The 26109-nt window shown below is 38.0% G+C and overlaps 1 protein-coding gene and 1 pseudogene across 3 annotated transcripts in view; both read left to right on the top strand.

Moving 5' to 3' along the window:
* The window catches only part of SLC9A9 (solute carrier family 9 member A9), a 537427-nt gene that overhangs the window by 302676 nt on the left and 208642 nt on the right, over window positions 1–26109 (top strand). For all 3 annotated transcript variants that reach the window (XR_003429705.1, XR_003429706.1, XM_027091611.1), the window contains exons 10-11: window positions 20870–20983; window positions 22567–22678. Coding sequence is in view for 1 of the 3 variants with exons in the window: in XM_027091611.1 (XP_026947412.1) it covers window positions 20870–20983; window positions 22567–22678 (226 nt within the window). In the remaining 2 variants the exon portion in view is untranslated. The remainder of the gene's footprint in view (window positions 1–20869; window positions 20984–22566; window positions 22679–26109) is intronic.
* Window positions 2960–8035, top strand: LOC113612046 (eukaryotic translation initiation factor 4 gamma 2 pseudogene; annotated as a pseudogene).

Genomic DNA, 26109 nt, shown 5'->3' with positions numbered 1-26109 from the left:
TCATTTTTGCTTCCATCTTTTTTTTTTTTGCGGTATGTGGGCCTCTCACTGTTGTGGCCTCTCCCGTTGTGGAGCACAGGCTCCGGACGCGCAGGCTCAGCGGCCATGGCTCACGGGCCCAGCCGCTCCACAGCATGTGGAATCTTCCCGGACCGGGGCACGAACCCGTGTCCCCTGCATCGGCAGGTGGACTCTCAACCACTGCGCCACCAGGGAAGCCCCAAAGTAAATTATTAAAATGAGACACAAACAGATCAAAGCATTTTAATTTAAGTTATTGAAAGGGCATACTAACAGAAATTCACTTTACATAAGATATGTATGTTATAATAGAATGCATAACTTCCAACCAAGTGGGAAATAAAGAAGGAAAAAAGTCAATCAATACAAAAGCAGGCAGGAAATGGGAACAACAACAACAACAAAACCCCCAAAGCATAGAAAAGTCAGAGTAATTTGAAAGCAGACAGTAGAAATAAAATCAAATACATTAATAGTGAACAAAACTGTAAATGGACTAAACTCATGAGTTAAAAGGAAGGGACTGTTAGATTTAACTTAAAAATTTTTTAATTGAAGTATTATTGTATACATAGGATAAATACATATAAGTGCACAACTTGCTGAATTTTTGTGAACTGAACTCAACTGTGTAAATAGCACCCAGGTCAAGAAGCATTATCAGCACCTCAAAAGCCTCTCTAATGCCCCTTACAGTCACCTCCCTGCCCTTCCCCAAAAGAGTAACCACTATCTTGACTCTAACAGCATAGATTAATTTTTCCTTTTATTTCAGAAGACTTCTAAAGTACAAAAAATAAATAAAGGAAAAGTTCGATCTATTTGACTTCACTAAAATAAAGAACATTTGTTCATCAAAAGACATCATAAAAACAGGAGAAAGGCTAGTGATAAACAAGAGGAAATATTTGCAATTTGACATATAACTACCAAAGGATCATATATTCCAGAATATATAAAGAATTCCTACAGATCAATAAGAAAAAGATAAACTACCCATTGATTTGAAAACTAGACAAAGATATTAGATATTTCATATGAGAAGAAATCGTAATAGTCATCAATATATCACAAAATGTTCAAATCAGTGGTCACATAAGGAATTCAAACCATTCTACCAGGTTGAAAAAAATTAACATATATAATTGAGTGGTTAAGAGTACAGATTCTGGAGTCAGCCTAGCTGGGTTCAAATCCCAGATCTACATAAATAGTTATTTGGTCTTGGGCAAGTTACTGTACTTCTTTCGGCTTTGGTTTCCTCATTTATTAAATAAGGCTATTAATTCTTCCTACCTCGTAGGGACATTAACCTCATTAGGATTATTTTATTGGTTTAGGCCAAAATCTTTGTGTCATCTTTGACTTCATCTTTGGCCTTCAGCAAATCATCTCACTTCTATTTTAAAAATATATTCAGAATATTCTCTCCTCTCACCAGCCCCATCACTGCCACTGTAGTCCAGGTTCACTGACATCTCCCACCTGGACATTACAATAACCATCAGACTGGCCCTTCTACTTCATCACTGGCTTCTATTTGCAACACAGTAGCAAGAATGATGGTGTTAAAGCATAATCAGAACCATGTCACTCTGTTGCTCAAAACCCTCCAGTGCCTCTCATCTTCCCCAGTAAAAGCCAAAATCCTTCACTAAGTCCTTCAAGTTCCTAGAGCACCGTGTTCATGGATCTCATTCTGATCTCTTGCATTCTACTTCTCTGTTCCAACCACACTGGGTTCCTTGATATTCTTCAGAGCCTTTGTGTTGCTGCTATCTCTAATCGGGCTGTCTCTCTCCCAAATGTCTACCTGGCTTGCATCTTCACTTTTTTTTTAGATCTTTACTTTGTCTTTACTTTAAGTCAGTAATAGTTTCATTGGACACTATCTAAAATTTCAACATCCACCTTGATAATTATTTTTCAGCCTCCAGTGAAGGGAAACCAAAAGCCAAAAATAATCCGGAGCTATTGAAATTTTTGGGACAAAGTCAGTGAGAAGAAGGGGGTGGTTCAGCCAACACACTGAATAACCCCACTTTTTCCTACTTAGCTTCCTGTCTTGGCCACGTGGCACGTCAGATCATTTCTGACCTCTGCACTTTCACTCTCAGTATTTCTCCATCAGGTTTTGCCCTCTCCTGGGGGGAGGGAGGTTCGTTAACTCTAGCCTTCATTCTTGCAGGGAAGAGTATCAGGACTTCTGTCTAACAGCTGTGGCTCTCATCTCCCTGGCAGCAGAGTGAACTCCTTGGAAGGGAAGAAAAACCTTGCTATTTTATATCTCTCTTCCTGCTTTATTTTTTTAACCTTAGTTCATATCACTAATATGCTATATATTTTAGTTGTTTATCTTGTTTAATGTCTCCTCTACAGAATTGAAGTTCCAAAAGGCAAGTGTTTTTGTCAGTTGTGTTCACTACTGCATTTCCAGCACCTAGAATAGTGGCTGGTACATAGTAAGTCCTCAATAACTTTTTGTTGAGTGAATGTATAAATGAATGAATGAATCAGTGAATGCCTAGTTTGGGCAAGAGTGTGGAGCAACTGGAACATTTACACATTGCTGGTGGGAGGGTAAATTTGAGAAGCAATTTGACAGTACCCATAAAGCAAAAGATCGATGTCCCTTCTGACCTAGTAGTTCTACTCCAAGTAGATACTCTCTGGTTAAGTGCTTCATACCTGCATCAGGAGACAGGTACAAGAATAGTCAAAGCTCCACCGTTTATAAAAGCAAAGAACTGGAAACAACCCAAATGTTCATCAACAGTAGAATGGGTAACTGCATTTCCATTTCTTATATCATACAGCTGGGAAAATGAATGAATCAGAACTCTAGCAAAACAACACGATGAATCTCAAAAACAAAATATTGAGCAATATATTCAATGTGATTTCATTTATATAAATTTGAAAAACATAACAACAAAATAATATATTGTTTAGAGATATTAAGATTTGCAGAAAAAGTATAAAGAACAAGGCCATAAGGTACACAAAATTTAGGATAGTGATTACCACACAGACAGAAAGGAAGGGATGGGATCAGAGGAGCAGAGAGCAATTCTGAAGTATAAAGGCCATGTTCTTTTTCTTTAACAGTATGGGGAATGTGTAGACATATGTTATATTATCTATTTTTATATTTCATAGTTATAAGTATTCCACATTGTCTACTCAATATATAACAAGAATAATTTTAAACAAAAATCTAAAGAAAATGGTTAAAGAAAAAGATAGGCTATTCATTGAACAGTAATTCCAATTGGTCAATAAACATGAGAAGTTGCCCAAACTCTCTATTAATCAGGGCTACAAATAAAACGATAATAATATAATATTCATAAGATTGACAAAATTTTTAAAAGTTGACCAGGCTAGGTGTTTTAAGGTTTTAGGGAACTAGATATTCCAATAAACTGCTCATGAAAAGGTAAAAAATATTCTAATTTAGAGGGCTATTTTGTAGTATCTATTAAATTAGTCATATGTAAACCTACAACCAGCAAATTTCTAAAATGATACTATATTTTCCTTCAGCATATTTTCAAAATAATACTGTTTTTGAAAAACATGTACAAAAAATATATTTTAATGGGAATACCTTTCTAGATAAAAAATAGACTACATGGGATGGATGTGGGAGGGACCAGGAGGAATAGTCAAAGGGGACTCTATCATTTGAAATGTTCTAATTATTTCTAAGCATATTTATGTATTGTTTGTTTAATTGTATTTAATTTTACCAAAGAAATACAATTAAAGCTGCACATCAAAATTTGCAGCTAATTAAATGTAGTATTGAAATGAAATTAGAGCATTTATATCCTTTAATGTTTATGTTAAAAACTACAAAGGGGCTAGCCGTGAGCCATGGCCGCTGAGCCTGCGCGTCCGGAGCCTGTGCTCCGCAATGGGAGAGGCCACAACAGTGAGAGGCCCACGTACCGCAAAAAAAAAAAAACTACAAAGAAGTTAAATTTAATGAGTAAAAATATCAGCTTAAGAGTTAAGAAAAGGAACAAGCAGAACAAGTCCGAAGAACAAAATTAAGTAAAAAATAAAGGTAAAAGCAGTAAAAAGGAAAGAAAAGAAATGGAAAGCAAAACTACAATAGAGAGGATCAACAAAGCCAAAAATTGTTTCTTTGAAAAAAAACAATAAAATGGACCATCTGGATGAGGCAAAAAAACCCCAAAATTAACAATGTTAAAAAAGAAAAGGAGAACATTACCATAGGTGCTGTGGAGGTTAAAAAGATAAGACGATGTCATGCACAATCGATGCAAATAAATCTAAAAACTTAGGTGAAAAGAACAATCTCCTAGAACCATATAACTTACCAAAACTGTTTGAAGGGGCTCCCCGTTTTTTGTTTTCCGTTCCCCTCCCCCTCCCTTCCCCGTCCCGGAAGACCGGATCCTGAGGAGACAGCTGCAGTGGCAGCTGCTGAGTTCTCGGTGAAGGGTTTTCATTTCTTCCATCCCCTTCTCTCCCCACCCCATCCATTAATATTATTCTTTTGAAGATTCTTCATTGTCAAGCTGCCAAAGTGGAGAGTGCGATGGTAGAAGCGGCTGCTTCTCGTTTCAGTGCTTCTTCGGGCGGAGGAGAAGTAAAGGTGCACCTCAGCACTACCCCAAGACTGCTGGCAACAGCCAGTTCCTGGGAAAAACCCCAGGGCAAAACGCTCAGAAATGGATTCCTGCATCAGGCACTAGACGAGATGACAACTCCGCAGCAAACAACTCTGCAAATGAAAAAGAACGACATGATGCAATCTTCAGGAAAGTTAAGAGGCATACTGAATAAGCTTACTCCTGAGAAGTTCGACAAGCTATGCCTTGAGTTCCTCAATGTGGGTGTAGAGCCTAAACTCATCCTTAAAGGGGTCATACTGCTGACGGTGGACAAAGCCCTAGAAGAGCCAAAATATAGCTCACTGTATGCTCAGCTATGTCTGCGATTGGCAGAAGACGCACCAAACGTTGATGGTCCAGCAGCAGAGGGTCAACCAGGACAGAAGCAAAGCACAACATTCAGACACCTCCTAATTTCCAAATTACAAGATGAATTTGACAACCGAGCCAGAAACGTTGATGTCTGTGATAAGCATGAAAATCCCCTCCTCCCCGCGGAGGAGGAACAGAGAGCCATTGCTAAGATCAAGATGTTGGGGAACATCAAATTCACTGGAGAACTTGGAAAGCTTGATCTTATTCATGAATCTATCCTTATATGTGCATCAAAACACTTTTGGAAAAAAAGAAGAGATTCCAACTCAAAGATATGGGAGAGGATTTAGAGTGCCTCTGTCAGGTAATGAGGACAGTGGGACCTAGGTTAGACCATGAATGAGCCAAGTCCTTAATGGATCAGTACTTTGTCCAAATATGCTCCTTGATGTTAAGTAAGGAATTGCCGCTGCAGGATACTGTAGAGTTGAGAGAACACCGCTGAGTTCCTCGCAAGGCTTTTCTTGACAATGGACTAAAGATGATCAATCAAATCCGTCAAGATGCATTAAAAGATCTAGGAGTGTTTATTCCTGCTCCTGTGGCTCAAGGGATGAGAATTGACTTCTTGTTGGAGGGACGGTTCATGCCACCCAGGATGAAAATGGATAGGGATGCACTTGGAGGACTTGCTGATATGTTTGGACAAATGCCAGGTAGTGGAGTTGGTACTGGTCCAGGAGTTATCCAGGATAGATTTTCACCCACCCTGGGGCGTCATCGTTCAAATCAACTCTTCAGTGGCCACGGGGGACACATCATGCCTCCCACACAATCGCAGTTTGGGGAGATGGGAGGCAAGTTTATGAAAACCAGGGGTTAAGCCAGCTCTACCGTAATGAGAGTCAGGGACTCTTATCCCAGCTGCAAGGACAGTCGAAGGATATACCACCTCGGTTTTCTAAGGACAGCTTAATGCAGATGAGATTAGCCTGAGGCCTGCTCAGTCTTTCCTAATGAATAAAAATCCAGTGCCAGATAACTGTGATTCCTCCTATAGTGCACAACCACCACGCACTCAGACACCACCTCTGGGACAGACACCTCAGCTTGGTCTCAAAACTAATCCACCACTTATTCAGGAAAAGCCTGCCAAGACCAGTAAAAAGCCACCACCATCAAAGGAAGAGCTGCTTAAATTAACCGAAACTGTTGTAACCGAATATTTGAATAGTGGAAATGTAAACGAAGCTGTCAATGGTGTAAGAGAGATGAGGGCTCCTAAACATTTTCTCCCCGAGATGTTAAGCAAAGTAATCATCCTGTCACTAGAGAGAAGTGATGAAGATAAAGAAAAAGCAAGTTCTTTGATCAGTTTCCTCAAACAGAAAGGGATAACCACAAGTGACAACTTCATGCAGGCTTTCCTGAATGTACTGGACCAGTGCCCCAAACTGGAGGTTCACATCCCCTTGGTGAAATCATATTTAGCACAGTTTGCAGCTCATGCTATCATTTTGGCGCTGGTGAGCATTTCAGAACTAGCTCAACCACTGGAAAGTGGCACCCGTTTTCCTCTCTTCTTACTTTGTCTTCAGCATTTAACTAAATTACAAGATCGAGAATGGTCAACAGAGCTTTTCCAACAAAGCAAGTCAATATGCAAAAAATGCTCCCAGAAATTGATCAGAATAAGGACCGCATATTGGAGATCTTGGAAGGAAAGGGACAGTTTCTTACTCCCACTCCTCCAATTGGAGAAGGAACTGTTAAAGCTAAATAAAGTTGGATCCATCTCCTCAAACCATATATAAGTGGATTAAAGATAACATCTCTCCCAAACTTCATGTAGATAAAGGATTTGTGAACATCTTAACGACTAGCTTCTTACAGTACCGTTTCTAGTGAAGTAAACCCACCCAGTGATGAAACAGATTCTTCCTCTGCTCCTTCCAAAGAATACTTAGAGCAGGAAAAACAACTGTTTCTTTCCTCCAAGCCAGTAATGCAGAAATTCCTTCATGATCACGTTGATCTACAAGTCAGTGCCCTCTGTGCTCTTCAGGTACACTGCTACAATAGCAACTTCCCGAAAGCCATGTTACTTCACTTTTTTGTTCACTTCTATGACATGGAGATTATTGAAGAAGAAGCTTTCTTGGCTTGGAAAGAAGATATAACCCATGAGTTTCCAGGGAAACGCAAAGCTTTGTTCCAGGTGAATCAGTGGCTAACCTGGCTAGAAACTGCCTAAGAAGAATCAGAGGAAGAAGCTGACTAAAAAAACCAGCCAAAGCCTTAAATCATGCAAAACATACTGTTGCTATGATGTAACTCCATTTGACCTAACCACTACGAAAATTCATTCTGCTGTAGCATTTTCACAATATTTAAAGCAGAAGCACGTCAGTTAGGATTTCTTTCTGCATAAGGTCTTTTTGTAGTGTAATGTCTTAATCATAGTCTACCGTCAAATATTTTAGGAGTATCTTTAATGTTTAGATAGTATATTAGCAGCATGCAATAATTACATCAAGTTCTCAAGCAGAGGCAGTCTATTGCAAGGACCTTCTTTGCTGCCAGTTATCATAGGCTGTTTTAAGTTAGAAAACTGAATAGCAACACTGAATACTGTAGAAATGCACTCTGCTCAGTAATACTTGAGTTGTTGCAATATTTGATTATCCATCTGGTTGTTACAGAAAAATTCTTAACTGTAATTGATGGTTGCTGCCGTAATAGTATATTGCCTGTATTTCTACCTCTAGTAATGGGCTTTATTTGCTAGATTTTAATATCCTTGAGCCTGGGCAAGTGCACAAGTCCTTTTAAAAGAAACATGGTTTACTTGCACAAAACTGGTCAGTTTTGAGAGATCATAAATGCCCTTGAAGTGGTCTTTGTGGGTGTGAAACAAATGGTGAGAATTTGAATTGGTCCCTCTTATTATAGTATTGAAATTAAGTCTACTTAATTTATCAAGTCATGTTCATGCCCTGATTTTATATACTTGTATCTGTCAGTAAACATTGTGATACTCGAAAAAAAAAAAAACTGTCTGAAGGGGAAAAAGAATTAAGTAGACCTATCATCATTAAAGAAATTGAATCAGTTGCTAAAAATCCATTCACCAAAAAAAAAAAAACAAGGCCCAGATTGTTTCATAGGTGAGTTCTATCTAACTTTCAAGAAACAGATCATTCAATTTTATACTTACCTTTTAAGAAAACAGATAAAGGAGGAATGCTTCCCAAGTCATTTAATGACACTATTATAATACTCCTGAAATAAAAACCAGTCAATGGCAGTAATAAAAATGAAACGTGTATGCCAATCTCACTTATGGACATTGATACAAAGATTGTGAAAGCAATATCAGCAATCCAAATTCATCAGTGTAAAACAAAAGTACGTTATGACTGAGCTGGGTTTGTCCCAGGAATGTAAGTATGCTCTAATATTAAAATATTGTAAGTATAATTTACCACATAAACAAATGAAAAGAAAATATCTCAGTAGATTTAAAAAAAGCATTGGATATGAAAGATTCAACAAATATTTATTTAAAAAATTCCTGGCAAAGTATAGAAGGGAAGAATTTCCTTTATCTGATAAAATGTGTCTGGTAAAAAGCCATAGGAAACATCATACATGGCAGTGAACCTTCAGAAGTGTAATCGCTTTTAAATTGTTTAAGTATTCTTCTTTTGATGTATGTTTTGGTTGTCTTCCATATCTTTTTATTTTAAGGAATGAACATCTTGATGTAATCTCTGTATACTTGTCACATTATTTGCTTAGGAAAAATTCCAAGAAGTAGAATTGTTCAGATCAAGGTTTTACGTCTTATAAATTTTATTATATTTTTCCTAAATTTCCATGAAGGAAGATTGTGCAAACTTACAGTGACACAGGCAATTCCTTAGAGTTCCCTTTTTATTCACTTTGTTTATTCAGTAGATATTTATTGAGCATTATGATATGCTAAGCTCTCTGCTGGGAGTTGGTGTTCAGTGACAAACACAACAAGTGTGCTAGGCGCCCTTCTGAAACTTACAGATTAGTTTTGGGGTCATCTGTATATCTTCTTAAAATTTATTTATTTTATTTATTTTTGGCTACGTTTATTTGGGTCTTCATTGCTGTGCTCGGGCTTTCTCTAGTTGCGGCGAGCAGGGGCTACTATTCATGGCGGTGCACGGACCTCTCATTGCGGTGGCCTCTCCCGTTGTGGAGCACAGGCTCTAGGCGCATGGGCTCAGGAGCTGTGGCTCACGGGCTCTAGAGAGCAGGCTCAGCAGTTGTGGCGCACGGGCCTAGCTGCTCTGCGGCATGTGGGATCCTCCCGGACCAGGGCTCGAACCCGCGTCCCCTGCACCGGCAGGCGGACTCTCAACCACTGCACCACCAGGGAAGCTCTGTATATTTTCTTTAAGAAATTGCTTGTTTGTGACTTATCTATTTTTCTGAATTTTTGGTTTGATTTTCCAGAAGTCAAAATTCTAGGATATTTGGCGTCTGAAGTATAAGGGGTACAAGGAATGAAATCTCTTGGGGTACAGTAACTTTGTTTTCCAAACCAAAAATAGAATAGAGGATAGAAAAGCACAATAGTACTTAGATGGGGACAAAAGAACAAAGTGTCTGAAAATAGGTCGGTCCTCAAAAGTCTGAAATATATGATTTCCTCACCCATGGAAAGGGAGGAAGTTCCGCACGCAGAGAGGCCGAGGGCATAGGCCATAGACGACCTCATATCCCCAGTTTTGCCTCGAGCAGGATTTTCAGTAGTTTGACTCAAATTAAACTCAGAAACCCCTATGGAGGAGAACACTTCAATACCATTTATCATTCTCAATCAGCAACTTTAACTTTAAAAATAATACAAAACTCAGTGATGACAAAATAGCAAACTAGCTTCAGCTGCTGGCTCCTTCTTCCCAAATGAAACCTGGAGAAACTACATGATTGGGAGAAAACATGGAACCAAGCAAGTAATAAAAACTATAAGAACACCTGGAGAGGCCAGAGGTGGTCAAAGTGGTATGAAGGATGGCCACACCTGCACAGCAGCGAAAGCAGGAGTCGGAAGAGAGAATCAGTTAGAGATTTTAACTTCTGCATCTGCCTCTTGCCCTTATTGTTTTGGAGTGATCTTCGCCCGCCTCATTGCAATAGCCTAGAGCATCCATCGTGGTAGCCCTGGAAGTAGCATCTGGGCAGTGAAGAAGTTGATAAAAGTGCAGGATGACCAGTTGCCCTGCCTTTGAGCATCCTCTGTCCTCCATCTCCTGTGCCTCCAAACCCTCAGGATGATGGAAAATGACCTAGAGAGACTCTGCCTCTTCCCAGTGTTGCTATGTTCTAAGGGTTTAAGGGTGAATCCCTGACAGACGAATTGCCAGAGGAGTGAAACCAATTCAGTTTTGGGGGGTGATCAAAAGTTTGATGGTGCTGAGGGCTTCCTCCACCCTGGAGCTCATCCCCGCGCATCTCCTAAAATTCACTGAAGGAACTCTAGTGTGTGTCCCTCGTAACATTTCCTCATAACATTGGCAGACAGGATGGACCCCAGGAAGATATGGGCTCACAGGCCAAAATAACAAAATGCCCAAAAAAGCACAACCACTTAAAACAGAGACCAAAATCTGGACATAGACCACAAGAAGCAAAACTATTGGAAACGGTAAGCCAACAATTTAAAATACGCATAATTAGTATCCTTAAAGAGATAAAGAAGAATATTAGTCATTTGGAACAGGTACAAGAGGTTGGAAAAAATAATCAAATGGAAATATTAAATACAAAAAAGTGTTAAAAGAGAGAAAAACAGGCACCACTTTTATCTAAAACAAAATTAGCATCAGTCAATTAATGGAAAAGTCAGTTAAAGCAAGGAATCATTTTAAAATGACACAAATGCCTCCAACATTTAATCATCACTTACATAAATGCATATTAATTTGCCAATCTTTTGATAAAGATTCAATGCTTTTTCTTTGAATCTTAGGGTTCTAGGATGCCTTTCTTGCGCAAAGCACACCCAAAATATATCTACCAGAACTTCCAGTTTCTATTTCTGTGTCTTTAGTTCAGAGCCAAGAATTAAAGACATCAGCAAAGCATATACGTTAAGAATTTTTCTGTATTTAAACGTTTTATAGTTGTCCCGCTCACCACTAATTTAGTATCATTTTCTATGCAACTAAATTTTACCAAGTTTTTTCTACATATTTAACTTAGTTTTGAAAAACATCAACTCTTTCTTTCATAGTCACACTTAATCTACGTAGTTAAATTAGCAATTACAAATACCAATTTAAAGCAAAGATAAACAGACTTTGGAACAAGTGGAACTGACTCTCATTAAGCCTAAAAATTTATGTGGTAAGAAGGAATGGAGGGTTAAACTAGAGAGTAGAGACTGATTAAGATCTTCTAGTGCATATCTACAGCTGAATCTTTCCCTCGGTATTTGATTTGTTTTGCATACAAACTCATTCTGAACATCATCGAAAATACACATGTAGCCCAAGAGAACTTTCTGAGGGATCTTTGTGTGGTAACTCTGAAATACCCAAAGAGTTTGGAACAAAAATAAAATTAGCTCCAAACCACCAAAGTAAGTCAAAGCTAAAACTCTCATACAGAATTGATTTAGGCATGCCTGGTTTTTTACGTGAAAATATAATTGCCTTCCTTGGAAACAAAGAGAAATGCACGTACTGCAATCATTCATAGTTTTTGACATTTTACTTATATTGTCAAGGGTGTGTAGTAGCTTCAATACAAAGAGGCTTCAGGGAGGGGGGCTTTATAAATCTTGCTGAAAAAGAAGCTCAACAAAGTTAATCGGTGTAAAATAAGAGTTTTCTGGAGTTCAGTACAAGCACTGACAATCTACATTCACTACATTTTAACTCTCCATTACAAAGAAACAAGGCAAGCAAACTTAAGTTTCATCAGCTATTGATTTAGTGATATTCGTGCCTTCATAAAAATCATTTGCAGCTGTTTTCTAATTACATGGCGTTATTCAATTGTCATATATTTTTGTCTCATTTTCATTGATTTCTCTGATTTATAAAGACTCTTTCACATGTTCCAATTTCTTATCATGTTTAGCACAATGTTCTACTCTAAGCTTCAAACCTTCTATTGAATGCCTTTCCATAATCTAATCCACCATAGTTCAGAAATTGAATTCAAAATCTTCTTCCTAATTAAAATGCTTTTTAACCCTTCACTGTGATATTTTCTTTGTCAGTCAAATCAATGAACTCTTTAACCATCTAGAAAACAAAAAATTAAGAGTTTGAATATTACTATTTACGTATAATGTAAAGTTGTGTTATATACTTGTATCAGACTTAAAATCAGATTGAAATACATAAGAAAAAATATATACCTCTTTACACTCTAAATTGTGAAAAGCCTTCCTCCATGTATTGTACAAGAGATGACCTCAAAGCAAAAGGAAAAGTTGAACAAAGAGTTTGGTCAGGTTAGATAGCAAATCAGTTGGATTAGTCTTCAAATTACTTTCCCTCAAAAATAGGAGATGGGGTAAGGGTGGTAAAATAGTTTTTTCTGAGAAGTTCTGGTTACTGTCGTACCATTACAGTAAATTATTCAAAATTATCTCATTCAGAAAGTTTATCAAAGGAATTCAAACATGATAGATGCACTAACATAAATGCCAGTGTTTATTAGGTGTAACATAACATGAAGCAAAGAATCTCTGGAAATTTTCAAGCTAGCTTTACAACTAAGTGTTATTCCAAACACATGCTTCAACTTCTCAATCTGAAATACTGAGGCAAAGCCTTTCTCAGTGAATACTGGTTTGGTTCTAGTGTTTTGCATTTGTCCTGATATTCTATGCATTACATTGTGAAATAGCTGATCATAAAACAACACTGAGTAATGTCCTTAATCCTAGGCATTTGTAACACTTTCATCAAGGAAATGGGATGGCAGGAAGAAGTCGAACACAGCTCACAGTGTTTGGGGCTCAGTATACTGTATGTTGCCAGTGCCAAATCTTCATGTAGAAAGAGCACAATATTCTCAGGGTGGATGGAGCAATATATCCTCAGCCATGTTGTGGGTGGTTGTCACTCAGATCAGTGGCAAGGGCTGGGGTATTGGTATTCAACTCAGAGACCTAAAGAAATGACATCATTAGAAATCTTCCTTTTTGTGTACATTCTTCACACTCCCGCTCAAGAAAGAATTCAGCATAGGCTAATTATAAAGATAAAAAGACACACAAGATGAATAAGAAAACAGATTAAGAATAGCTAAATGAAAATGAAATGAAAATAGCTAAATGAAAATGACCTTTAAAATTTTTGATAATGTGTGAAGTGTGAATTTTTTTATACCAATGCCTAACAATATCGATGTTTCTCTTGGTTTTTTCATTAAGAGATTTTTTTAAAGTTTTAATTTCTTCAAAGAAAATATATTGTTTCAACTAGCTAATTTATTTGTTGGCCAAACCATGGAGAAATTATGTTATGCCCTCTCCTTTTTTTTTTTTTTTCCCTAAAGGCCAGTATTATTAGATTTGCTGAGAAGATCCTTCTGGAGAACACTTATTTGAACATAATTCTGGTTACTCTAGCCCCCCAAGCCTTTGCAGGTATTCTAGACTAGAGGCTCCACATGCCAACCACAAACTCCTAGCAAAATGTTTACTTTCAAGACTAACAAGACTGTAGGATGAAAAATGGCATTTGCTGCCTACACTGTAAAATTGCCTAAACTGCAACTCTTCTGATGGAAATCCCCTTTCTGCTGTTAGAGCAAAGCAGTATGGAATAAAATGATACCCTACTTGACTTATTTTTTTTATGAGCTAAAGTAGTAGAAGTAGGAGTAGTTGAAAGTGATAGAGAATGAAATTTCAGCTCAACATAAGGAAAGATTTTCTTACAGTTACAGATGTCTAAAAATGCCATTTGCTTCCTTGGTAAGTGGTGAGGTTTCTGCCTTTGGCTGTGTTCAGTTATAAGCTGGAGAGACCGTTAACAAGAGTGTTGGAGCAATCAAGCATTGGCTAGGTGTCTGGACTACATACATCACAAGGTGACTCTACCTTTGAAATTTGTGTTCCTATATTCTGGTGTGCCTGTGTATGTGCATGTGTGTGTGTGTATGTGTTTAAATTCATCAAAATAGATCTAAGGCCAGTCTTATTTGGTGAACCAATATTCCTGATCAATATCATGATAATAAGAACTTTGAAGTTGCAGACTTGAGAAGTTATTCTTAACGTAATAGTGTATTAACTTAAATGCAACCTTACAAAACTCTACACTTTTACCTTAATAGCCCCCCAAAAAGGAAGAATCAAAACTGGAAAACCTCCAGAAATAAGAACACTATTATCAGTGTTTACTGGCTAAAGTAATTTAGCAAATTCATAGAAAATAACCTTCCCCTTAAGTTATAAGCTTAAGGATTTCAAGAAAATCTGGCTATAGTATGTATTCGGTTTAATGAAGCTCAGTTCCTTGTAGCTGTAACTACATTTATTTCCTATATTAGCTTTACTTACTTAATGATGCCTATTCATCTTCATAAAATGTGTTCTGTTGTGTTTTTATAGGCTGTGCTTTTGAAATTCTCATGTTTTTAAAAAGTCTAATTAAGTTTAAAAGAAAACAATGAAAGATGCAGGGGATGGGAGAGAGCTGGGTAGCAGCCAGGAGTGCATAAGGAACCCAAGAATTCTCAAACAAAGAAATATTGAGTGGGCCAAAAGTTTCATTTGTTTTTTTTTTCTGTAAGATGGCTCTAGTAGCACTTAGCTGTCTTTAACTTCATTCGAAACAATTTTGTTAGATTGTATGTGACAGCTGTCATATCATGTCAATTTTGTTAGATTGTATGTGACAGCATGCATTTTAAAAAGACATCAAAATTGGTGAATTTTTGTGTAGCCATTTTAATATTGAAGGTGGAAGAAAAATAGCAACACTTTCAGCATATTATGCTTTCCTATTTCAAGAAAGGTAAAAACGCAACTGAGATGCAAAAAAAGATTTGTGCAGTGTATGGAGAAGGTGCTGTGACTGATTGAACGTGTCCAAAGTGGTTTGCAAAGTTTCGCACTGGAGATTTCTCGCTCGATGATGCTCCATGGTTGGGTAGACCAGTTGAAGTTGATCGCGACAAAATCGAGACATTACTTGAGAGCAATCGATGTTATACCACGCGGGAGATAGCCGCCATGCTCAAAATACCCAAATCAAGTATTGAAAATCATTTGCACCAGCTTGGTTAGCTCAGTAAAGGAGCTCTCTGAACCTCCTTTACTTCAGGGCCTGTATAGTCCTAACCTTGAAGAATCTGATCTTGGATTTGGAGTCCATCTCCTGCAAATGGGGCAGAGACATTGCATGAAGTTTGTCTTATTTTAGGCCATAGATAGATACCTAGATACATAGAGATATCAAGATATATATATGTATCGTAATATACATATAAAACCATATACAATCATTATATAAGGCACAGTGAAAAGTCCAGAATTTCTCTAAGGGGAAAGGGGTGAATGGGAAGGAGATTTGTCTTGAAGTTACAAATGCATGGCAAGACCTTTGTTTTTACTTTTTGTACTTTGAGAGGAGGGAAAGTGTTGGAAGAATCAGCTTGGGTGAGCAGATGGTAATAGACATTGCGGGGGGATAAGTATCCCCTACCTCAAGTCACCCCCTGCATCCACTAGTTGGGTACGAGGAAATTTACCTTTCGGGTTTCTTTACTTGAAAAACAATGTGGTCGGAGTCACAGATATCTTCCCTAGAAGATATCTAGGGAAGAGTTGCTCTGATGATCAAACAGGATGTATATATGTATGAAACTATACTTTGCAGACTGTAATGTGTTACAAATATTCACCAATACTATTATTACAAACTTCTCGCTGTCCCTGAACCTGAATCTTGTCTAATGGAGAGGCAGCCTAGTCTGGCAGAAGTGGCATGTGCCTTGGACGAAACTCAGGACAACTCAGTTCTTCCCTTTATTGAGCTTTACGTGGGCAAATGCATTACTATGGTTGAGTGCAATTTCCCCAACTGTAAAAGAGAAATAATATTATCAATTTATGAGTTTTCTTTTCATAATGACATGAATTGCTAAAAATGTTTAAAGTAAGCAAAAGCCTTTAACTCGTTCCCTAGCACAAGTTAAGTCCTAAAAAAATGAGTCCCATTAGCATTATTACTATTTTAGAAGTAGTGATACTGATATTATGACAGTGTCCTAAATCTAGAAGAGGATCTCAAAGGATTGCACTTGTACTTATTTGTAACTATAGATCTTCGGCTTTGTAAGGAGAGGCTTCACTCTGGGAACCATGACCTTGACTGGCAACAAAGCTTTCAGATCCCTTATGTCCTGGTGATAAAGGTCACAGGTCTTCAGCACAATTCAAGTCCTATGCTACCTGTAGAGCCCACAGGAATTATTGGGTTCACCTTGAACAGATTTCCTCAGGACTTGGGACTAAGCAAATATTAGAATCCCAGGAGCAAAAGTTTATAATTTTAATAGAATATATTGTAATGTTTGTTTGCAAATCCCCCAATATAGGAATAAAAATTGTTTACTTGTACTCCAGTTTGTTCAGAATAGTTATACCCAATAATGTGTAAAAAAATGAAATCTGAGATATTCTCTAAAGAAGGCTCCCAGTTAGGAATAAGGGCAAATTTTATTAACAAACAAACAAAAAATTAATCCCAGGACAAAATTATGGGGAAAATAAAAGAATATAGTTAGTTCTTTCTTTCCTTTCACTTTTATTATAGTTTTGTAGGTTCTTTAACATCCCAATTAAAATGAATTTCAGTGCATTACTTGGCCAAGTAAATGAAAGTCAATATGTTGAAACAAACTTTAAGTCAAATAAAAGCCATACTGAGGAGTTCATGTGAATTTAATTAGTATTAGTAAAGCAGGGTATAGTGAACTGCTGTAATATTTCTGTACATGAACCACAGTAATATGGTTGTTTCATTCTTTTACTAATAGGAGAAAAAGTCAATCAGAATTAGTAATAAACATACTTTATAAAACAGATATGACTTTTTCTTACTTTCTAGTAAGTACAGTAAGTAACACCAACTGAAAAACATACTATCAAATAAGTCTTTAGAGAACACGGTTTGCTGACCAGATTATGTTGTTTAACATGTAAATTGTTACCATGAACTTTCTGAGTTTTTAAACACAGATTGTCCTCTTATGCAGTTTAAATATTTCCCTAGTCTTGCTTGCCCTATTAAACGTGCTTTTTTGTCCTAAAGAAAAGCTCTGCTAAGCAAATATTACTTTTAACCTGGGTCCCCTCCACGGGCTCCCAAACTGTGAATTAAGGGAAATAAAACAAATGTTGCTTACTGTACTGGATAAATAAAATGTTGACTCAAGTTATTTTTCATTGACCCTGAGTGGGAAGGAAGTAGATTCGAGGTTATTCATATTAAATACTGAATTAACTAGTTTGACATTTATTATTATTATTGGTTTGGGGGTGGAGTTTGTTCTTTTTTCTTTTTTCCAAAATCGACCAGTAAATCTATTCCCTCAGTAATTGACTACTCTGGGCCAGACTCAGGCAATGAAGGTTTAATGGTCAAATTGGTTGCTTCTGTCAGCTTGGCCTTAAGGTACATTCTCTTTCTGAAACACGTCTTCAGGAGATTTTTGCATGTGAAACACAAAGTTGAATTTGCCCACACATTTTCATTAAGTGCCCTGAGAAGGAAGTTATTATGAAGCCTATTCATTCAGAGGAATGTTGTTACATGATATAAGTAGACAAAGGAGTGCTAATCAGTGCTGCTGCCTTGCTATGAAGGGAATCTTTTTTAAAATGCTAACAACCATCTACAATTTAAAATAAGTGAGTCTATTAGATTGTCAAAGGTTTTTTTAAAATTGATAAAAATTAATTTTGGCAAGAGTGTGAGGAAAGGGCGGCCTCTACACCATTATTAGAGATGTAAATTGGTATAATCTTTCTGAAGGGCAGGCTGGTAGTATGTTGAAAAAGAAAAATTAATATATATCCTTTGACAGAAGTAGCCCAGATCTAGGAATTTCACCTAAGGAGTAATCACTCAGCTAGGGAGAGAGATTTGTATAAAGATGCTCAGTGCAGCACTGAGCTTATAAGGTTATAAGTTTATAAGGGGAAAATCTGGAACAACCAAATGTCTAATAATGGGTAATAATAGATACAGTGAAATAAAATTGGGTATGAAGATACAAAGGGATATTGTGCTGCCATTAAAAATTGTTCAGTAGACTGAGATTTATTGCCATGGAAAGAGGCTTGTGAAATATTACTGAGTTAATTAAAGTAAATTATATAAAAATACAGTCAGATTTATGTAACATTATGCATGTTGTCTATATAATCTATAGATCTGTGAATAAAGAGATCACTGAAAAAGATGTTCCACAAAAAGATAAGTGCTTTTTTTGGTTGTTGTTTGTATTTTCCTGCACTCAAGAACAACTTTTAAAGAAAATAAGAAAAATATTAGATAAGAATGCTTGATAACTTCCTGAAAGTAAAAAGATGAAGAGTTGGAGCTTAAGCAAGGCTAAAGAAGGAAAACATTTGGGAAGTATTTTATTCCACTTTAAAATTTTTGTTATAATTTAATTCAGTTTTTTAAGCTATGAAAGTAACATGTTCATGGTAAAAAACAAAATTTAATAGGAATGTCAAACGTCTGTAAAGTGGAGTACAAGTTATGTGTATATGTATATGTATATGTTAATACACGATGGATTCATACGTGTACAGACATATCCTTTGTTTCCTTAACTTACTTTTTTTTTTTAATGTCTCACAATCAGAAGTCCTAACTCCAGCTAATAACTGCTGAATTCATCACACACATGTCTGAACCAAACACGCTGGGCTGAGCGTGGGGAAAGAGGTGGACCCCAGAGGCAAATTGGGGTATGACCACTAACAAGAGGCTGAATGGATCCTAATCAGCAAAATGTCCCCTCTAGAGTAAAATACACTTGGGGTGGGGACCAGAGAAGGAGAAGCCCTATGAATTTAACCTTGATACGTGATAATTAATGTCAAAAACTGGATAGCTGCTCTGGACTGAATGTCTCCCCTTAACCCCCTTCAAATTCATTTGTTGAAGTCCTAATCCCCAGTGTGATGGCATTTGGAGGTGGGGCCTTTGGGAGGTAATTAGGTCATGAGGGTGAAGTGCTCATGAATGGAATTAGTGCCTTCAGAAAAAGACACACAAGAGAGAAGATCTCTCTTTCTCTCTGCCATGTAAGGATACAGCAAGTAGGCTGCTGTTTGCAAACCAGGAAGAGGACCGTCACCAGAACTAAATCAGCCAGCACCTGGATCTTGGACTTCCCAGACCCAGAACTATGAGAAATAAATTTCTGTTGTTCAAGGCACCCAGTCTATAGTATTTTATTATAGCAGCCTGACATGTTATGGCAGATTAAGACAGCAGCCAAATCTCACTTTTTGAAAAAGTAAAGACATAATGAGATAGAAAAGTGTCCCCCATCTCCTACATTTCCCCCTGTATTTTCAAGCTGTCTGTGGTTATTTGAGTGACGGTGTTTGTTTTGATGGGCTGGCCTAGAATGTAAAGTGAGTACTCAGGGTAATTGACGATCGCTAACCCCTGCAGAAAGACCATCCTGTACCAAAAGAGCTGTGATTTTTTTTTAATCCATCCTTTCTATTACTGGTTTTAAATAATGCGTCTGACAAGATTCTGCTTTTCTTTCTGTCAGCTGTCGGTGAACAGGTATTGGGCATTATTTGTGGGGCTGTAAATAAATTACATGAAAAAATAATGAGTCCTTAAAAAATCAAGAGAAATGTCTCCGGAGACGTCTACCTAACATGGTGATTTATGTAGGTCTGGGAAAGAAGTTTCAGAACTTCCAAATGAATAGTCTGGATCATAAACTAAAATCTCTTCTAAATCTGCCTTTGCTGTAGCCCTTGGACACATTTCCCTTTCACTTCTAATCTGGAAGTTGGAGAATGTTTTTCTTGTTCAACTTCAATTGTTTAGTTAATGGTCTAAGAATAACTCTTGGGGCCATCCCTCAGCATAACATGTTATTACTCTATCCCTCTGACTGAATGTGATGTCTTGATTGTGTTCTTGCTGAATTAACTGATCCCTGGGATTAATCATTTCCTTTTTACCAGCTAGAGATTGTAGACATTTAATGGATATACCTACGTCAGTCTGTTTAATGAGTCGCATTGTCTGAAGTTTGAAATATACTGATTATTCTAATTTGAAATATAATCGACATTCGTCCTCACTACAGGTTTCTAAGTTTTCCAGGTTTGCCCTTCCTGCCTGCCTGAGGAAGGTAATTTAGCTAAAGCTTTTTTTTTCTTTTTTTTATTTAGTTCTTCAGGGTCTGGGAACTCACGTGTATCTACTAAACAATTCTTGCATCGTTCACTATGGTACACGTTAAGCAAATCGTGTAGTTTCAATTTCTGTAACAGGGACTGTTCTTTCATCCTAGTAGGAATTGTTCCATGGAGGATCATGCCAGTTAATCTCACCCTGAGGTACCTCTGGCAGCCTTGCCGTTGGAAAGGAGGGTGGGATGTTGACACGGCTGCAGCATCTGTCACTGGGTAGAGAGCCAGGGTAGAGTCAGCTGACCTGGCAGGATAGGCAGGGCCCCTGCACCCCACCAGAGGCTGAGCAAAAGGCCAAAGGATGGCCTTGCCAGTTACAGGAGGACCATTCAGTCACCAAATAAAGTCACAAGAAATTAAATGGACTCAAAGCTGAGTCGTAATTCATGGGTTTTGTTTTCTGTTTTGTTTTCAGTTGTTTGAATTTATGAACTTCTTGGCTGAGAACGTCATCTTCTGTTACATGGGCCTGGCGCTGTTCACGTTCCAGAATCATATCTTTAATGCTCTTTTCATACTTGGAGCCTTTGTATCCTTTGAAATACAGAACAATGGGTGATGAGAAAAGAGAACAAACTACTTACCTTTAGTGATTATTCTGTTAAATTGTTAAAGTAATTTCCTCAGGTTTACTGCAAAGCTCAAATTCAAGGCAGACAAGTAATTCTAATTAGGGGTGGAAATTATCCTAAGAAATTGGGGCCTTTATTAAATGTTACGGTTCAGGATAAAAAGTTTGGAAAATACTGAGGGAAGTAAGGGGGAAAAACTAAAAGAAAATGACATTTTTTGAAGATTCAAAATATGTTTAACTCAAATTATGAATCATTTATATAAAGAGTATGTCAATCCATTTTTTATATTTAATCTGCATTAGAATGTATCAGAAGACAGCCAAGATTTAGAACTTCAGAAATACTTTCAGTGCAAGATGGTAAAATCTTTTTTTCCAGTGAGGACTTTGAAAAAAAGATAGTAAAGATCAAGTGAAATTAACATGATAGATGTGCTTTTAATGTCTTAAGCTCTGTGCACATGTAAGTTTATTTTAATAAGCTAGCCCCTTTCCTGTAAGTAAAAGGACAGGTGAAATCTAGACTTCGGTTTTAATGCAGAGGGCTTTTCTAGCTCTAGGTCTGGGGTATAAGCATTCCCAGTAGGAAGGGATGTCTATCAGAAAGGATACTGAGCCACTGCGCATGTCCCCAAGGACAGTCAGCAGCTGTTGTCCTTGTTCCCACCTGGAAAATGGGCAGATGCCCCCTAGGATCACAGGCAGACGATTGTAACAGCCAAGAGAGCCGACTCCTCTCTGGAAGCCAGGGTCCAACTAAGCACCTGCACCTACCTCTTGTTCTCTTTTCATTGAGCAGTCAAGTGAAGTTTCAAATTCCATCCGAAACCTGGATCCTAGAAGGAAGCTCCCTCTTCCCAAATAACTCCATCCCATTTGAGGACGAACTAGAATAGACAGACTATCAGGGAAGGAGTCCAAGATGTCAAAAGAGGAGAGATGACTACCACAAATATTTTCACAGATTTTTAACCTAGAAAGCTTGGAGTTTAGTGAAACATCTCTTAAAGCAGAAGTTGTATTATACATTTAGACAGGCAGTTCCTCTCAAAATTAAATCCACTAAAAGAAAAAAAATAAGTGAAACTTGCTAGGTTTAAGGAGTATAAACTGATGGAAAGTAAGATGATAATCGTGAGCTGAAGCACATTTATCCTTTCTAAAGTGCTGCTTGAGAGGATGATGCCACAGCCTCAGAATGGTCTCTGCCTCACATTTTGCAGCAGAACTGAGTGTAGAGTCAGTTATCAGCAGCATAAATATGATGAGAAAATTTACAGTGATTGAAATGGTATTGGGTTAACAATTTTAAACCGAGTATATGTTCAAAGAAGACAGAGTTCTCTACTGTTTCTGGACAGGAACTGACATTGAAAAATGAATTTTGGAAGCAAGTTGGACATACATGTATTGACATGTTTATTCCTGTTTTCTGGGTCCTAATATAGAGAAGCTTAAGGACATAATATTTAAAGCTCAAGAACTCTCACCCTATTGCAGCAACATTTTCCTCAACGTTTCCCTGTGCTCATCCACAGCTAGCAATTTTTGTAGCCAGAGCATGCAACATATATCCCCTCTCCTTCCTCCTGAATCTGGGCCGGAAACACAAGATCCCCTGGAACTTTCAGCACATGATGATGTTTTCAGGTATGTGAACTACATTGTGTGTTAGTGCACATCTTCTCTCGTAATTTCCCAGTACTTGGAAAACCATGAGGATACTTAGAGACCTTCTGGGGAAGCATAACTTCTCTTTATCCCATTGAACATACTGCCATGTGGATATCCATAAGTTCTGAACAACAATGGGATTTTTTTTTTTTCCAGAAGGGAAATGAAATTAAAGGGAATCTTGTTGGAATGGCCTCAAGGTTCAGTATCTGCTGGAAACTGGCCTGGAATAGGCATTGGACTTTCCCCTGACTTATTTCAGATCAATTTTCACTTGGGAGAATTTGCATAATTTAATAATTTCATAAATTGCATACTTACAGGTAAATAGTGTGTAAATGGTACCATTTTTGTTCAGTGTTAAAGCTCCTTCTCTTTAGAACCCCTGCTCCTTCCCTAATGCCAAGCTCCAGCAACTTCTTATGGTTAATACAGAAGCAAATCATATCTAAGTATGATCAGTTATTAGTTGAGAAAACAAGTATTAATTGCACTCTCACCAAATGCCAAGAGCCGTTCTAGGCACAGGTGGATGAGATGGACAGGATCTCTGCTCTCAAACCATACCTGAAGGCTCTTTTTTTCCCAAAGAAAATAAACAAAATGAATTTGCTAACCCTGAACTACCCTGGGGATTCTGTTTCTCTCTGTTCAATTAATTTTCCTACCATCAGCTTTTTCTTCTTTGGAGACCTTTCCCCTTACATGCCTTCTATGTATTTGTGCACTTATATTACACTCAGAGGTAGTTCATTGGAAGATGCATGAGCGTAAAACAAAACTGCTTCAGAATAGAGCAAACAAAATTTGGGGTATTCAGGGAGATATGGAAAGAGTGAGGAAAACTATCATTTATTGAATATCTGCTGTTTGCCACTCACTATATATCAATCCTATAAAGCAGATATTAACCCATTTTGTATATGGAAAAACTGAGGTTCAGGATCTCAAAGAGGTCAAGTAACTTGGCCAAGGATGAACTCATCCTTAAACCCAGGTCTGTGAGACTTCACCTCAAACCCAACTAAGTGTCCCAAATCCACATTTCTAGAAGTAGTAGTAGGAATAAAAGGCTTGTTTCACCTTCAGGTCCCTCCCAGCCTGTTCCACACAGTAAAGGGTGGGAGCTCTCAGGCTGAGAATGAGTCATTTAATCAAGTACTGGCAAATGGAGACCCAGAGTTTAAAAATGTCCTTCTGTAGGCCTCTGACAGTGCTTCTCTACATTTCCAGACATGCCGGCGGGGTGAGAGAGGGAGTCATACAGAGGATAATTCGTACCGATAGGTGATCTTTGACTTAGAGCAGTGATGAACTTTGGTAATGATTGACTCCATTGTGGGAAAGCAAAAGGCAAATTGGATCACATAAATAAGAAGTCGGCACTGGGTTGCACTTTTGCAAAGCATTTCTAGGAGTTGGGAAGCACTCTTCCTTCGTTCCCATCAAAATATCAGTAGCTTTACTCTGGAGAATGGTGGTTTATTTTTAAAACTTGGAGATTATATTTTAAACAATGCTTTTTTTCCCAAAGAAGATTGTGAGAGAAGTGCAAGGTTTAGATAGCCATGTTGGGATGTGAAGCGTCTGCCCAAATAACCTCGTGGCTTTCTGGATTCGGCACCTTCTGTGTTTGCTTAGCTGTTGGATTGGAGCTGCATTAAAAACTGAGGCCAGCAGTATGGTGTGTATGACCAGGGGATGTGCGGAAGCCCAGAATTCGGTGATACCTTTATGATATCCTAAATCAGAGAGTCAGCAAACTATGGCCTTTGAACCAAATCTAGCCCACAGGAATTTTGTAACTAAAGTTGGAACACAGCTATACCCCTCTGTTTACATATTGTCTGTGGCTGCCTTTTGTGCTCTAAGAGAAGAGGCGAATGTTGCCACAGAAATTGTATGGCCCACAAAACCTAAAATATTTACTATCTGGCCCTGTTCTAGATCATCTTCATCCTCTAGAAGAAAAATAATAACCCCATCACTTTAATGGGATTGGCATTAATAGTTTAATTCAAGGGAATAGCCATCTGCTAGTTCCTAGCATTAAGAACATTGGATTTTCCACCAAAAAGCTGTCTTCTTAAAAATGAGGAGATTGTAATGTTATAGGGTTAGGTAATGGAATCATAGATGCTCAACTCCAAAGTCACTTTATACCTTTCTAAGACCTTTTGTGGGTAATGTTTTGAGACTTATAGCCAGGGCAAGATAAGATAGGCGCTCTTGGTCTCTTCCTGCAGATTAAAAACAAGAAAGAGAGAGAGAAGGACATGGAGAGTTTTTGAGTATCTTGCTCACGATCTGACAACCCATAAGAGATGAAATTGAGACTTGAACCCAGGCCTCTTGACTTTGAATTTAGAGCCTTCTCATCTGTCTTGACACAACTTCAGATTTACCCTCAAGGTCATGAGAACAAAAGTTAAATCAAAACCGTGCCCTTCCTAGCCCAGGCCAACTCCAGCATGTCTTAACATGCCTCTCATGCAAACCTGACTCCGATCCTGTTCACAGTAAACCACACACGTGGGTGACACCCCTCCCAGCCATAGGCTCAGGTTCTACACTGCACCCACTGACCCCCTTCAGAGTGTCGGAAGGACCAATGGAGTTTACCATGTGCGGCGCAGTATTTTTTCTTCAAAAGAGAATGGTCCAGACTGGGCTTTGATTTTCTGCATGAATTCTGATATGCCATACCTCACTCAGGACCTAAAGTTTTAAATATATTTGCCAGGAAGTACAGAATTTAAAAGGTCAACGTAAGGTAATGTAAGCCTGAGGAGGAAGTGAAAAAGCAGATCAAATAACACACTGTCTAGCCTTTTCTGGGTGTGTGGGCACAACAGCTGCTGAAACCAGAAGAAACAGCCAAACCCCTTAAAGAATATTTGCATTATAATGTAGCTTAATGTTCTTAATTATGTCTAGAGTGGTTTTGGTCATCCAGTAAGAAGGATAAGTTTGGAAGCTCTCTGGTGGAAACCACTTGTCCATGCTTCACTAATAAATTTAGATGGAGCCTTTCTTTACATAACTTAAAACATTTTTCAGAGTCCTCTGGAGAAGATAAACAACAATGACCCTCGATCTAAAATGGGAGGGTGAATTTATTTACACAATCCCTCAATCAGTCACCCAGCTACTCATTCAGCAGACACTCCCTGACAGGCTCTCTTTGGTAGGTATTTGGGTGAACAAAGACAGCAATGAGAACCCTGCCCTTAAGGTGGCTTGCAGCCTAAGAGAGAGAACTTGGCTTTGGGCCAAGCTTGGTTCCCTAAGCCGATGCACCACAGATGTTTCAAAGACCAATCAAATAAGAACCAGAACTTCTGTCTTAGTCAATTACACCTACTATTTGACAAAGCCTTTTCCATCACCTTTACCCTCACCTTGTG

The sequence above is a fragment of the Aethalodelphis obliquidens genome, unplaced genomic scaffold, assembly GCF_003676395.1.
Source record: "Aethalodelphis obliquidens isolate GAN/ISIS:26980383/991018 unplaced genomic scaffold, ASM367639v1 scaffold72, whole genome shotgun sequence".
In the NCBI taxonomy this organism is placed as follows: domain Eukaryota; kingdom Metazoa; phylum Chordata; class Mammalia; order Artiodactyla; family Delphinidae; genus Aethalodelphis; species Aethalodelphis obliquidens.
Note: the sequence above shows the minus strand (reverse complement) of the source record. Positions and strands in the feature narration are given on the sequence as shown.